General features: G+C 43.7%; 1 protein-coding gene across 2 annotated transcripts in view; it reads left to right on the top strand.

Moving 5' to 3' along the window:
* CNNM2 (cyclin and CBS domain divalent metal cation transport mediator 2) overlaps positions 1-11,427 on the top strand; it is a 185,509-nt gene that overhangs the window by 145,991 nt on the left and 28,091 nt on the right. For both annotated transcript variants that reach the window (XM_011957363.1, XM_011957362.1), the window contains exon 2: positions 9,117-9,260. In XM_011957363.1, coding sequence (XP_011812753.1) covers positions 9,117-9,260 — 144 coding nt within the window. The remainder of the gene's footprint in view (positions 1-9,116; positions 9,261-11,427) is intronic.

Raw genomic sequence — 11,427 nt, 5'->3', positions numbered from 1 at the left:
GGCGCCTGTAGTCCCAGCTACTCAGGAGGCTGAGGCAGGAGAATGGCGTAAACCCAGGAGAAGGAGCTTGCAGTGAGCCGAGATCGTGCCACTGCACTCCAGCCTGGGCGACAGAGTGAGACTCTGTCTCAAAAAAAAAAAAAAAAAGTAATGTGGGTATAGAGCCCCAGGTACTCCCATAGCCCAGGTATGGTGCAGCTGTGGCAGGGCAGCCCTAGTGGGTTATGTGTGTTAGGGCAGTGAGTGAGGGGCTGGGGCTCTATGAGGGCTGACCCCCTTCCTACCTGCTCTTTGTAAAAGGTGGCATCAAGCTAGGTGTTCTGAGAGAAAGATGAGAAACAAGGAGCTTCCAGTCTAGCAGGGAAAAGATCACAAACTTAGTATAAGAAAAAGATATGACCAGACGCAGTGGCTCATGCCTGTGATCCCAGCACTCTGGGAGGCCGAGGAGGGGGGATCACCTGAGGTCGGGAGTTCAAGACCAGCCTGATCAACATGGTGAAACCCCTCTCTACTGAAAATGCAAAAATTAGCCAGGCATGGTGGTGCACGCCTGTAATCTCAGCTACTTGGGAGGCTGAGGCAGGAGAATCACTTGAACCTGGGAGGTAGAGGTTGTAGTGAGCCAAGATTGCACCACCGCACTTCAGCCTGGTTAACAGAGTGCGACTCCATCTCAAAAAAAAAAAAAGACAGATGCCTTAAGAGAAATTCAGATGACGTTATAGGAGCTCAAAAATACAAAAGATAAGTTCTGCCTTTGGGAATAGAACAGGCTTCCTGGTATGGGTGATACTATGCGTGGAGTTAAGAGCAAGGTTAAAACGGATTAAAAGGGCTCAAGCAGAGGAAGGGGCAAGTAGGGCCATGGAGGACCTGACTGTGAAAAGTCAAGTCTGGGTGGATGAAGTTTAAGAAGGGGAGAGTGGCGGTTATAGTGTGCTGATGCCTTTGAGCCCTGCCCTAGGAACATTTTCTCTCTAATTTAGTACTGATGAGAAGTGAGCACTGTGTGTGCGTGATGGAATGCTGTGGTTATGTTATGGTGAGTAAGTCTTCCTTTGTGAATGGAGGAGTAGAGAAGAAACTGGAGTGTTGGCCGTTGTGCTAGACTTGGCAGGCGCTGAGGACTAACATGAAGGTGGATCCGGAGTTTTTCTGGAGCTGATGGTCTAATCAGGGAGACCACGTTGTGGCACACTGAGCTCCAGGTGTGCAGATAACAAGCTATGGGGTGAGGAGGCATGGAGCTGACTGATTTTAGATATTTGAAGGCTGCTGTCAACCTCATCCCTGCCCAGATGTCTCTTCCATCTAAACATCTCTGGCTTATGTAATTGTTCCTCCTGTGACATAGTTTGTATATGGTACAGCATTTCCCCTCAGTTTGCCTCTTGTAAAATACAAGACCCAGACCTGAACTAAGATTCCAGATATAGCTAAATACGGGAGGAGAATTGCTTCTCTTATTCTGAAGTTGTGCTGCCACTCAGTTATCATGACATGCCCTGTTGCTGGATCAGCATGTGATCTGTCTATCCTAAAGGGACCTGCTGTCAACAAAGGGAAGGGGCAGGAAAGGGAGCCCTACTGAAGGGGCCACATGGAGGGTGTTCCCCTTGGAGCCCGAAGTCTGCTGAACCCACTTAGCCCCTCCTCTTATCACTGCATCACCTATTCCCCGCTCCTGTCTCCAGCCCCATCTCCCATCTCACCCACCCCTGTAGCTGTTGTCAACACCCTGACTCCCACCAGCTCTTCCCAGTGGTAGTTTTCCAGGTATATACAAATGTCAAGTTTCACTGAGCTGTGCATCTTATGCAGCTGTATGTGTGTACCTATTCACTCATTCATTCTTCATTGAAAAGGAAGAAAAAGAAAAGGCAAAGATTTTAGAGTTTTAAAGCCTGGGTGATTGGAAATCTAATGATGTCATGTTCAGATCTAGGGACTCAAAGAAGGAGGTGTTACTTTGGAGAGGACAGCCAAACTGTCCTAATGACAGGCCTTTTCTCTCTGGTCAAGGCTACCTGGCAGAAGCAGGCCAGTTTGGGCCTCCCTGTTAGAAGCAGGAAGGGCTCGAGTAGAAAGCACACTGGCCAGAGACTATAGGATCTTCCGCATGTCACTTACACTGTGACCCTCAGGCCCTTCCTCCACCACAGTCTTTATCTCCAGCATCTTCTGTCGCCAAAATCACCTTTCTTGACCTTTCGGCTGCATTCGATACTTACGACTGCTCTCTGCTCTTTGGAACGGTTTTTATTTTTCGTTTTTTAATGTGGCTTCCAAAACCACCCATTCCCTTTATTCTCCCCTCCCCTTCCTGCTGGCCACTCTTTCTCAAGTCTCTCTTTGGTTCTATCTCAGCCTCCTGACCCAGGAAACTCGGGCACCCCCATGCTCAGCACTGGCTCTTCTCGCCATCCATGGCCTAGGTGATCTCAGTGCGTTTCTGGCTCTGCTACCATCCGTACTCTCTCAGGTTTTATCTGTAGCTTACATGTCTCTCTCTCTCTTGAATTCTGGACTCATGTATCTGTTTGACATTTCCACTAGGATGTCAAACTTAACCTTCCAAAATCGAGCTGACTTCTGCCTTCTAGACTGATGCCATGCACTGTCCTCCACCGGGAGTGGCAGGCCAAAAAGCAAGTCATCCTGACTCCTCTCATTCTCCTCCACCCCCTATCCAGTCCATCAGCAAACCCTGCGGGCTCTTTCTAAAACACTGTCTATCCAGAATGCAGTTACTTCTCATCACCTGCACCATTGCCCCCGGGGCCCAAGCCACCATCCTCCCTGGCTTGGCTTACTGGTAACTTCCTGATTGGGTTTGCCCACCTCAGCCCTTTCCCAGGGCCATTCTCCTCCCACCTGCTGCCAGGCCTTTCTCAACCATGCAGCCAGAGGGACTCTTTTAAAACAGTGCAGATCATGTCATTCTTCTGCCAGAGCCTTGCAGCAACCACGGAGTGAGAGCTAAAGCCTTTCCGATGGTTACATGGCCTGCATCCCACCCCATACAGCTCACCTTTCCTCTCGCCCTCCTGCCCACTTGCTTCCAGCCACAGTGGCCTCCTGGCTCCCCACCCACCACAGCGCATCAAGCCCCTCCCTCTTCAGGGCCTCCCAACTATTCTACCTGAAAACACGCAGCCCAGGGTTGACTTCCTTGCTCCGGGCGAGTGGAGGGGGTGGGGCAGGGGGGACCATCCTGTATTAAATGTCATCCCACCCCTACTGTTGTTCTCCACAGCACCTTAACACGACCCAACATGCCTTTTCACTTCAAGGTTTATTCTTCTATTAGTTTTCCCAGAGTCTGCTTCCCTAGTGTCCGTCTGCCATGCTCGAATGCCTCTTGAGAGCCAGTGCTGTGTTTTGGTCCTTGTGGTATGGGCCTGGCTCATAGTAGGTGGTCAGCAGATATTTATGGAACAAACAAATGAAATTGTGCGACTATAGTTCATTGTTCAGAATTCATTCATAGCCTGGATTTTATGGCTTATATATTATGTTCATATACATTCTCTCACTTGATCAGTTTGTTTACTTGTAAATCTGACTAAATCCAATTGTGATCATGTTTAAAGTGTATTGACTTCTTTGACTGCCAATATGCAAATTAGCTTCCTCTGGAGATCTTAAGTATAGCCATTAAAAATATCATGTCATTTTTCGTCAGTGACATGGAACCTAAATTTGGACTTGCAGAGCTTTTGCTTCTTTTATCACTAGTTCTGTAGAACTCCCTCTTTGAAATTTTATTGATTCCTATTCATTGAATTATTATAATTTTATGTTAGTAGATCCGAAATTTAAAAAAGCGTATCAGCTGCTTCATTTGCCCTCTCCTTGGTTAGTAAGGAGGCCACAGCATCTCACAACTTCAGGGAAACATGAAGCATTGCATTCTGTGCTAACAGTGCCTCCTGGAGTTGTGCAACGCAGATATCATCTCAAATGTAAGATGTTTGGCTTGAGTTTCTCATGGTGGGGTCTCTGTTTTCTTCCTGCTGTTTGAGTGGCATTTTAGGACCCCACAGGCTCAGTTTGCCTTGTGCTTGCATTATTGGGTCTTCTTGACTACTATGTGTCACTTTTTATCAGCATAGCTATATCACATTGTTCCTAATTCTCTTCTGCTACATCCATTCCATTGACTTTTTTCCTTAATTAGTCTACCTAGTCCCATTTCACTTCATTGGCATCAACATTGTCTGATAGCAAACAAGTCCATATTTTCTTCTGGCCGTTACAGGTGCCCTTGTTGGATTAATCATAATAGAAACAGTTATTACCACCAAAATACAAACTGTATCTGTCGTTCAAAATTTGAGCCCAGAAGTGTGGTAAGGTTAAAAGATGGAAATGTGGTAATCCACTACCATTCTGGGCTGGTTTACCAATTCAGAGAGAATATGAAAATAATAAACTTTAATTTGTGGAGCAGTGGAAGCAGGCAGAGGTAGAAATTTGATCTCAGTTCTACCTTGTGTAGATTATTTTAGTTGCTTAGTCCATCTCCCAGTGCAGACATGGTTTTTGTAATTTCACCTGTGCTAGTGCCCTGCCCTGAGCACTAGTGGTTATAGAAAGATGGACAATCTAGGCTGTTATTTCATAATAGCTTGCTTATGATTCTGAATTTGAGGAGAGATGTATTTATAAAGCCCTGCATTCTGAAAACAGGCCTGTGTAGACTCCGTTAGGACCAGAAAAGGAGGAGAAGGGGTAGGAATTTAAATACCAGGACAGTTCAAACTGCCTGGTGTACAGCAAGATCTCTTACAGCTTGCAAGAAAGGGCCCTCTCCAAGCCCTGATTGTGACAACAATTTATGCTTTATTTGATCTATATGCAGTTTGTGAAGTTTATTTAGTCTATGCATATTTAAAAGTTTTAGTGTTTAATATCTGTGATTAAATATTTTGCTGACTGCTATATTTTCATTCTTGGAAGTTAAGAATCCTTCAGTTTATCATCTTTTTAAGTTTTGGGTTTATTCTTCTATTCGTTTTCCCAGAGTTGCTTTTCTGTTTTCAGTCCTGACTTAATTTTTCCAATACTCAGGTTAAGAAAGGTCCTATTTGAGCTCAGTTTTGAAAATTTTTGTATTGAAAACTTGTTTATTTGGGAGGCCCATGTGGATCACTTGAGGCCAGGAGTTCCAGACCAGCCTGAGCAATATAGTGAGACCCTGTCTCAACAAAAAATTTAAAAATTAGTTGGGCATGGTGGTGCGTGCCTATAGCCCTAGCTATTCAGGAGGCTGAGGTGGGAGGATCACTTGAGCCCAGGAGTTCAAGGCTGCAGTGAGCTACAATCACACCACTGCACTCCAGCCAGGGAGTGAGACCCTGGCTCAAAAAAAAAAAAAAAAAAAAAAAAAGTTGTTTACATTTTCCTTTTGATTGATCCCTTGACAAGGACTAAAGTCCCTGCAGTGAATGGTTAAGTGGAAAGGTGCATGGAATCACTGTTCTCCAAAAGCCTGAGTGAAGGAGAAAGGTGTCATTGTTTTTCCTTTGTACTGTGCACAGGGAAGAAGTTTCAGAAAACAGGACTTCTCACCAGGAATTCCAAAGCTAAAAGAATGTGGCCCTGGGGCAGATGCAGAAGTTTCAGCTTTAAAACAAGTGAACTTGGAGGAAAACTTAATTTTCAGTCTAAGAAGCCTAATTCACAGAAATAATTTCTCCTAGAGTAAGGCCCTTTCCAGCCAAATCTGTCAGTGCTATTGAGCTGGTATTTCAAGTATGTCCATCTGCATTTAAACGAGTTGCTCCAAGACAATCTGATTATACGGTAGTTACTTTGGTGAGAATAGCGCCTCAGTGGAATGGAAACTTCATTTTGAGTCTAATATTAGACCTTGCTTTGGAAAATTCCTTTTAAATGATCACAAGCTGGGAATAGCAAAAGAATTTAACTTTCGACAGACAGCATTCACCAAGAATTTTTAACTGCTTATGTTGGGTCCTTGGGAAAGCAGATGTGAGAAACCTACTGGACCAACTGGACGAGATGAGAATTGACTTGACCTGATGCAGTGTTTATATCCATTGCTGATAAGTTTCCCTCCTTGTCTCCTCTGCTCAAAATATTTTCATTCTTTGAGTGTGAGCATGCTAGGGATGAAAATTTTAGGACGCCTAATTGTCTAACAATCTAAACTTCTAGGCTTGTAGACACGGCTGCCTAGAAGGGGGTCTAAGGCAGAGCAGAAGCTGACTTAGACTGCCAAGTTAAGAAAGGGCCAACAGATCCGCAGGACCAGAGCCAGCGTCTGCGTAAGTGCTGGGAACTTGATCAGATGCAGCCCTCGGAATATTTTTAATGTGGCTGGTTGTGTCTGGGCGAACTTACCCAACTTAAAGTGTTAACTAAACTTCATTTAAAGCTCTTGCACCCCACCACCACCAAGAAAACACTCTGTCATTGAACAGAAGTTATACAAAAATTAGCTGATTATGAAGTTTCCAGATTATGCCTATTTTGGCTTCATTTATGGATATGTTTTAGATACTTCACATGCTTTGGATTGGGAAAACCAATATTGTTGTTTGAGAGATACTCTTACTATTTTAAAAGATCTTTGAGATTGAAATGTGTCTTTTTTGCTTTTATTTTTTTTTATAGAGATGAGTTCTTACTATGTTGCCCAGGCTGGTCCCAAACTCCTGGCCTCAAGCGATCCTCCTGCCTTGGCTTCCCAAAATGCTGGGATTACAGGTGTGAGCCATTGTGCCCTGCCTGAGGTGCATCTTCCAATTACTGTGTACATGTAATAATATAGTGGGTTTTTGTTCCCTCTAAGCTGGTAATAAGTTGATGGTGCCTTAGAATTTAGGAAAAACATTAATAAAATAACGAGCATTACCACTTAGTGATCAGCCAGTGGATTCCAGGCAGTGTCCTTGCTGGGTACCAGCATTATCTCTGATCTTCACAACAACCCTATTGCAGTAGCAATTATGAGGCTGGCTTTAAAGATAAGGAGACTGAAACTCAGAAAAGTTATGTTTGCTCATGGTCTTCTGCTAGTAATGGCTAATGAGTGGCCTGCTGGAGTTCAAATCCAGAACTGTTCGACTCATGTTCTTCCCTTGCCATCCTGGTCTCAAGTGATCCATCCCCAAAAGCAGCAGTCTTTAACCTATTTATGCCTAGTGTTCCATTATTGGAATGCTAAGCTTGTGGGGGTTATTTATATTCTACTGCTCAAGATCATCACTAAGGTCTGATTTTTCACAAAAACTTGCAACCTCTGACATAAATGGGTTAAACTTTTTTTAGTCCAGATCCCTTGAAACTCTTAAAAATGATTCAGGATCCTTTTATTTATGTGGGTTCTATCTTTTGATATTAATGTATTTGAATTAAAATGGAGACCTTCAAAACATTGATTTAAAGGACAGTAATCCATTGCATGCTAATATAGTGTTTTTAATAAAAATATTTCTAAAACAAACGGTAGAAGAGTGCCATTGTTTTACTTTTTGCATGTCTAATCAAGCTAAAGGGAAGGCAGCTGGGTTCAGTCTTTTGCATTCAGTCTGTGTGGTATACTGTGTTAGTTGAAGTGTATCAGAATCTGGCCTCACACAGGTACGCATTTGGAAAAGGGAGGAGTATCAGCTTCTTTGGACAGTGATCGGTATTCTCCTTTGATATTACATCAAAACTCCATAGGTAGTAATTTCGTAAAGGTTAGTTGCAATGTAGAATCTGAAACCATACCATTGGACATTTGGACTCTTACATTAACTTTGTTTGGTCTGAAACCTTCTTTACAGAAGAATATTGAATAATATATGTAAGTACTCCTCCTTCCAAGTAATATATGTAGATACCTCCCTATTCCAGGAAGTAGAGCTTAACTCCCATCCTTGAATGGGTAGGCTAGACTTAGTGACTTGTTTTCAAATAATAGAATTAAGGAAAGGGAAAAATGAGTAACTTTCCAATGGAGAAACCTGGGAAACACAACCTTAACCAAATGATGAAAAAGGTGAACGTCAGCAGTGATGACATAACCACTGATGTGGTTATAACCATAGTTTGTCTAGTAGTCAGTCTTTGAAGTAAAAACATTCAACAATGAAAATGGCCAGTCCAACTTGCAAGTCAATCACAAGAGTCTTTCCTCAGCACAGCTGCCATACTTCTGAATTCAACAGAAATGTTTTATGGCAATTCTCAGGTTGTTATAGAGATTACCAAAAGACATGTACTTGGGTCAGGATTTAATGAAATTAATGTTTACTGCTTCAGCAAGGACTTTTTTTAAGACAGTGTCTTACAGTGTTGCCTAGGTTGGAGTGCAGTGACTCGATCATAGCTCACTGCAGCCTCAAACTCCTGGATCCTCCCACCTCAGCCTCCCAGGAAGCTGGGATCATAGGCGTGCATGTCCAGCTACTTTTTCTGTTTTTTTGTAGAGACATGATCTCATAGTGTTGCCTAGGCTGATCATGAACCCCTGGGCTCAAGCAGTCATCCTGCCTGGGCCTCCCAAAGCTCTTGGATTACAGGAGTGAGCCCCAGCTCCCAGCCCAGTACATTTTTAACAGAAGCTACTTCCTTCCCTTTACTGCATGTGCGTTGTGACAGAGAACAGTGATCACTACGTGCAGCTCACTCCCACTACCTTCATCTGTGCTAAGGTGCCTTTCACCATCAGCTCAAATGTCAACACAGTGAAAACGGCCAGTAGCATCTTAGTATTCTTATGAAAATAGTTGGGCCTCACAGACCTCCTAGAAGGGTCTTGGGAATCCCTAGGGCACCATGAACTTTGAGAACCACTCTCTTTAGGTGGCAGTTGCTGAAAGGTTATGCACCAAGAGACATTACCATTAGAAGCAGAGAACAATGGTGCAGTGCCATGTATGTCGAGGGTGACACTCTTCTGGCATAACTTTCTGCCTTTTAATGGTTCATGAAGTTCTTCCATTTGTTTGTGATATCTCAGTACAATTTTAAAATGCTGAAACAGAGATTTTGGTAATCCAGCATCTGTGTTTGCTGATGTTTTTACCGTATCACGTATAACATGTCATTCAGGAAATTCAGAAAGTCACTTCCTAAACTTTTTATTTTCTCTAAAGGTAAATCTCACCTGGCTATCGTGCAGCGGGTAAACAATGAGGGTGAAGGAGATCCGTTTTATGAAGTTCTGGGAATTGTCACCTTAGAAGATGTGATTGAAGAAATCATCAAATCTGAGATTCTAGATGAAACAGATTTATACAGTAAGTAGCACTGTCTGAGTGTATTTCCCGAAACCTTTGCTTTTTTTGTTGTGCTGTTTGTGAGTCATCTGACAGTTCTCCAGTTGCTGCCTCTGTTTATAATGATAAACGACATGTGTAGGCTGTGCATGACCTGTCGGTATATTCCAGTCCCTTTATCAGAAGGAGCAGATCCTGTAATGTCAAGCGACAGCATTGTTCTGGCTGCTTCTAACCACTGATGAGGGCATTACTTGTCCTAAACAGAAAACTGCTGTTGGTTTTGAATTTTATTTTACATATGTTAAAAAAAAAAAAACAACTCTACTAAAATTTTGTTTTATACAACTAGGTATATTGTTTTCAGATAAACTTCTGTTTGTACTTTTCATAACTCAAGTACTCTTTAAAGTGAATGGGAGGCCGGGCACACAGTGGCTCACATCTGTAATCCCAGCACTTTAGGAGGCCAAGGCAGGCAAATCACCTGAGGTCAGGAGTTTGAGACCAGCCTGGCTGACATGGTGAAACCTTGTCTTTACTAAAGATACAAAATTAGCTGGACATAGTGGTAGTGGTGCACGCCTGTAATTCCATCTGCTCCGGAAGCTGAGGCAGGAGAATTGCTTGAACCGAAGAGACAGGGGTTGTAGTGAGCCAAGGTTGCACCACTATACTCCAGCCTGGTTAACAGAGTGAGACTCCGTCTCCAAAAAAAAAAAACACAACTGAATGGGATTTGTTAAACTTATGGATGACAACTGTTTATACTTTCTTGTCCCAGAATCCTTGGGTCGGGGTTGGAGGTGAGATTTGCAAGTGTAGTTTGCTGGGGCAGCGGGTTGGGGGTGTGGGAAGCAGGATAGGGTAGGGTTCACAGTAAGAATGTGTTTTTCCTGTTCTCTGCTTCTCTGCCTTCTCTTTTGGTGAAGGTGAAAGTGGGGAGTGGCTCAGATCAGGGCAGAGTGAGGTGAGTATGGATACCTTATTTGCCCAGGTGTAGACTTGATCCTGAACTGAGTGTTGAATTGAATCCTGTCTCATTAAAGTGTAAAACATGATTGCTGGACTGTGGAGCTCAAATCTTCCTTGGCCGCACCCTTAGCAATGCTCAAGGGTTCCATAAAGCCAGAGATGGCCCAGGCCTGAGATGTTTGGGGGTCCCAGGGGTGGGATAGAGAAAGAGCATCTGGGCTCTATGTATGCTGCCTGGTTTTAAAGCATGTCTTCCGGAGGGGAAATGGACTGTCCCAGCTTCCCAACAAGCTGGTCATTCAGGGTAAAGTCTGCTTTCCTCAAAGCAGGGTGCTTTTTGTTCAGTCCTGCTAGAAGGAAACATCCCACATTTTAAAACTGAGAAAGTTTGGCAGGCCAAGGCCGGCAGATCACAAAGTCGAGAGATCACGACCATCCTGGCCAAAATGGTGAAACCCCGTCTCTACTAAAAATACAAAAATTAGCTGGGCGTGGTGGCGCGCACCTGTAATCCCAGCTACTTGGGAGGCTGAGGTAGGAGAATCACTTGAACCTGGGAGGCGGGGGTTGCAGTGAGCTGCGATTGTGTCACTGCACTGCAGCCTGGTGACAGAGCAAGACTCTGTCTCAAAAAAAAAAAAAAAAAAAAAGATTGAGAAAGTCACTGGGCATGGTGGCTTACCCTGTAATCCCAGCACTTTGGGAGGCTGAGGCGGGTGCACCGATCACTTGAAGTCAGGAGTTAGAGACCAGCCTGACCAACATGGTGAAACACCATCTCTACAAAAATACAAAAATCAGCTGGGTGTGGTGGCACGCACCTGTGATCCCAGCTACTTGGGAGGCTGAGGCAGGAGAATCTCTTGAACCTGGGAGATGGAGGTTGCAGTGAGCCAAGATTACACCACTGCACTCCAGCCTAGGCAATAGAGTGAGACTCTCTCAAAATAAGTAAATAAATAAATAAAACTGAGAAAGTCTTCCCTGTACCCACAAAAGAAAAAATTTTACATTTAACTAATGACTGTCTTCTGAAAACATATCCTGTTTTATCCTCACATCTGAATAGCATTCTTAAAAAACACCCTTTCCCACATCTGTTTTATCCTTTCCTCACTTGGAGGGTCATCAGAGGTCTCAGAGAATATTATTTGTGTGTTTATGTTCTTTTCATCCTTCCTCACAAATGACTATTTAAAAACTGAGTGTGGCC

Source organism: Colobus angolensis, unplaced genomic scaffold (assembly GCF_000951035.1).
Source record: "Colobus angolensis palliatus isolate OR3802 unplaced genomic scaffold, Cang.pa_1.0 Scaffold44, whole genome shotgun sequence".
Taxonomy (NCBI): Eukaryota; Metazoa; Chordata; class Mammalia; order Primates; family Cercopithecidae; genus Colobus; species Colobus angolensis.
Note: the sequence above shows the minus strand (reverse complement) of the source record. Positions and strands in the feature narration are given on the sequence as shown.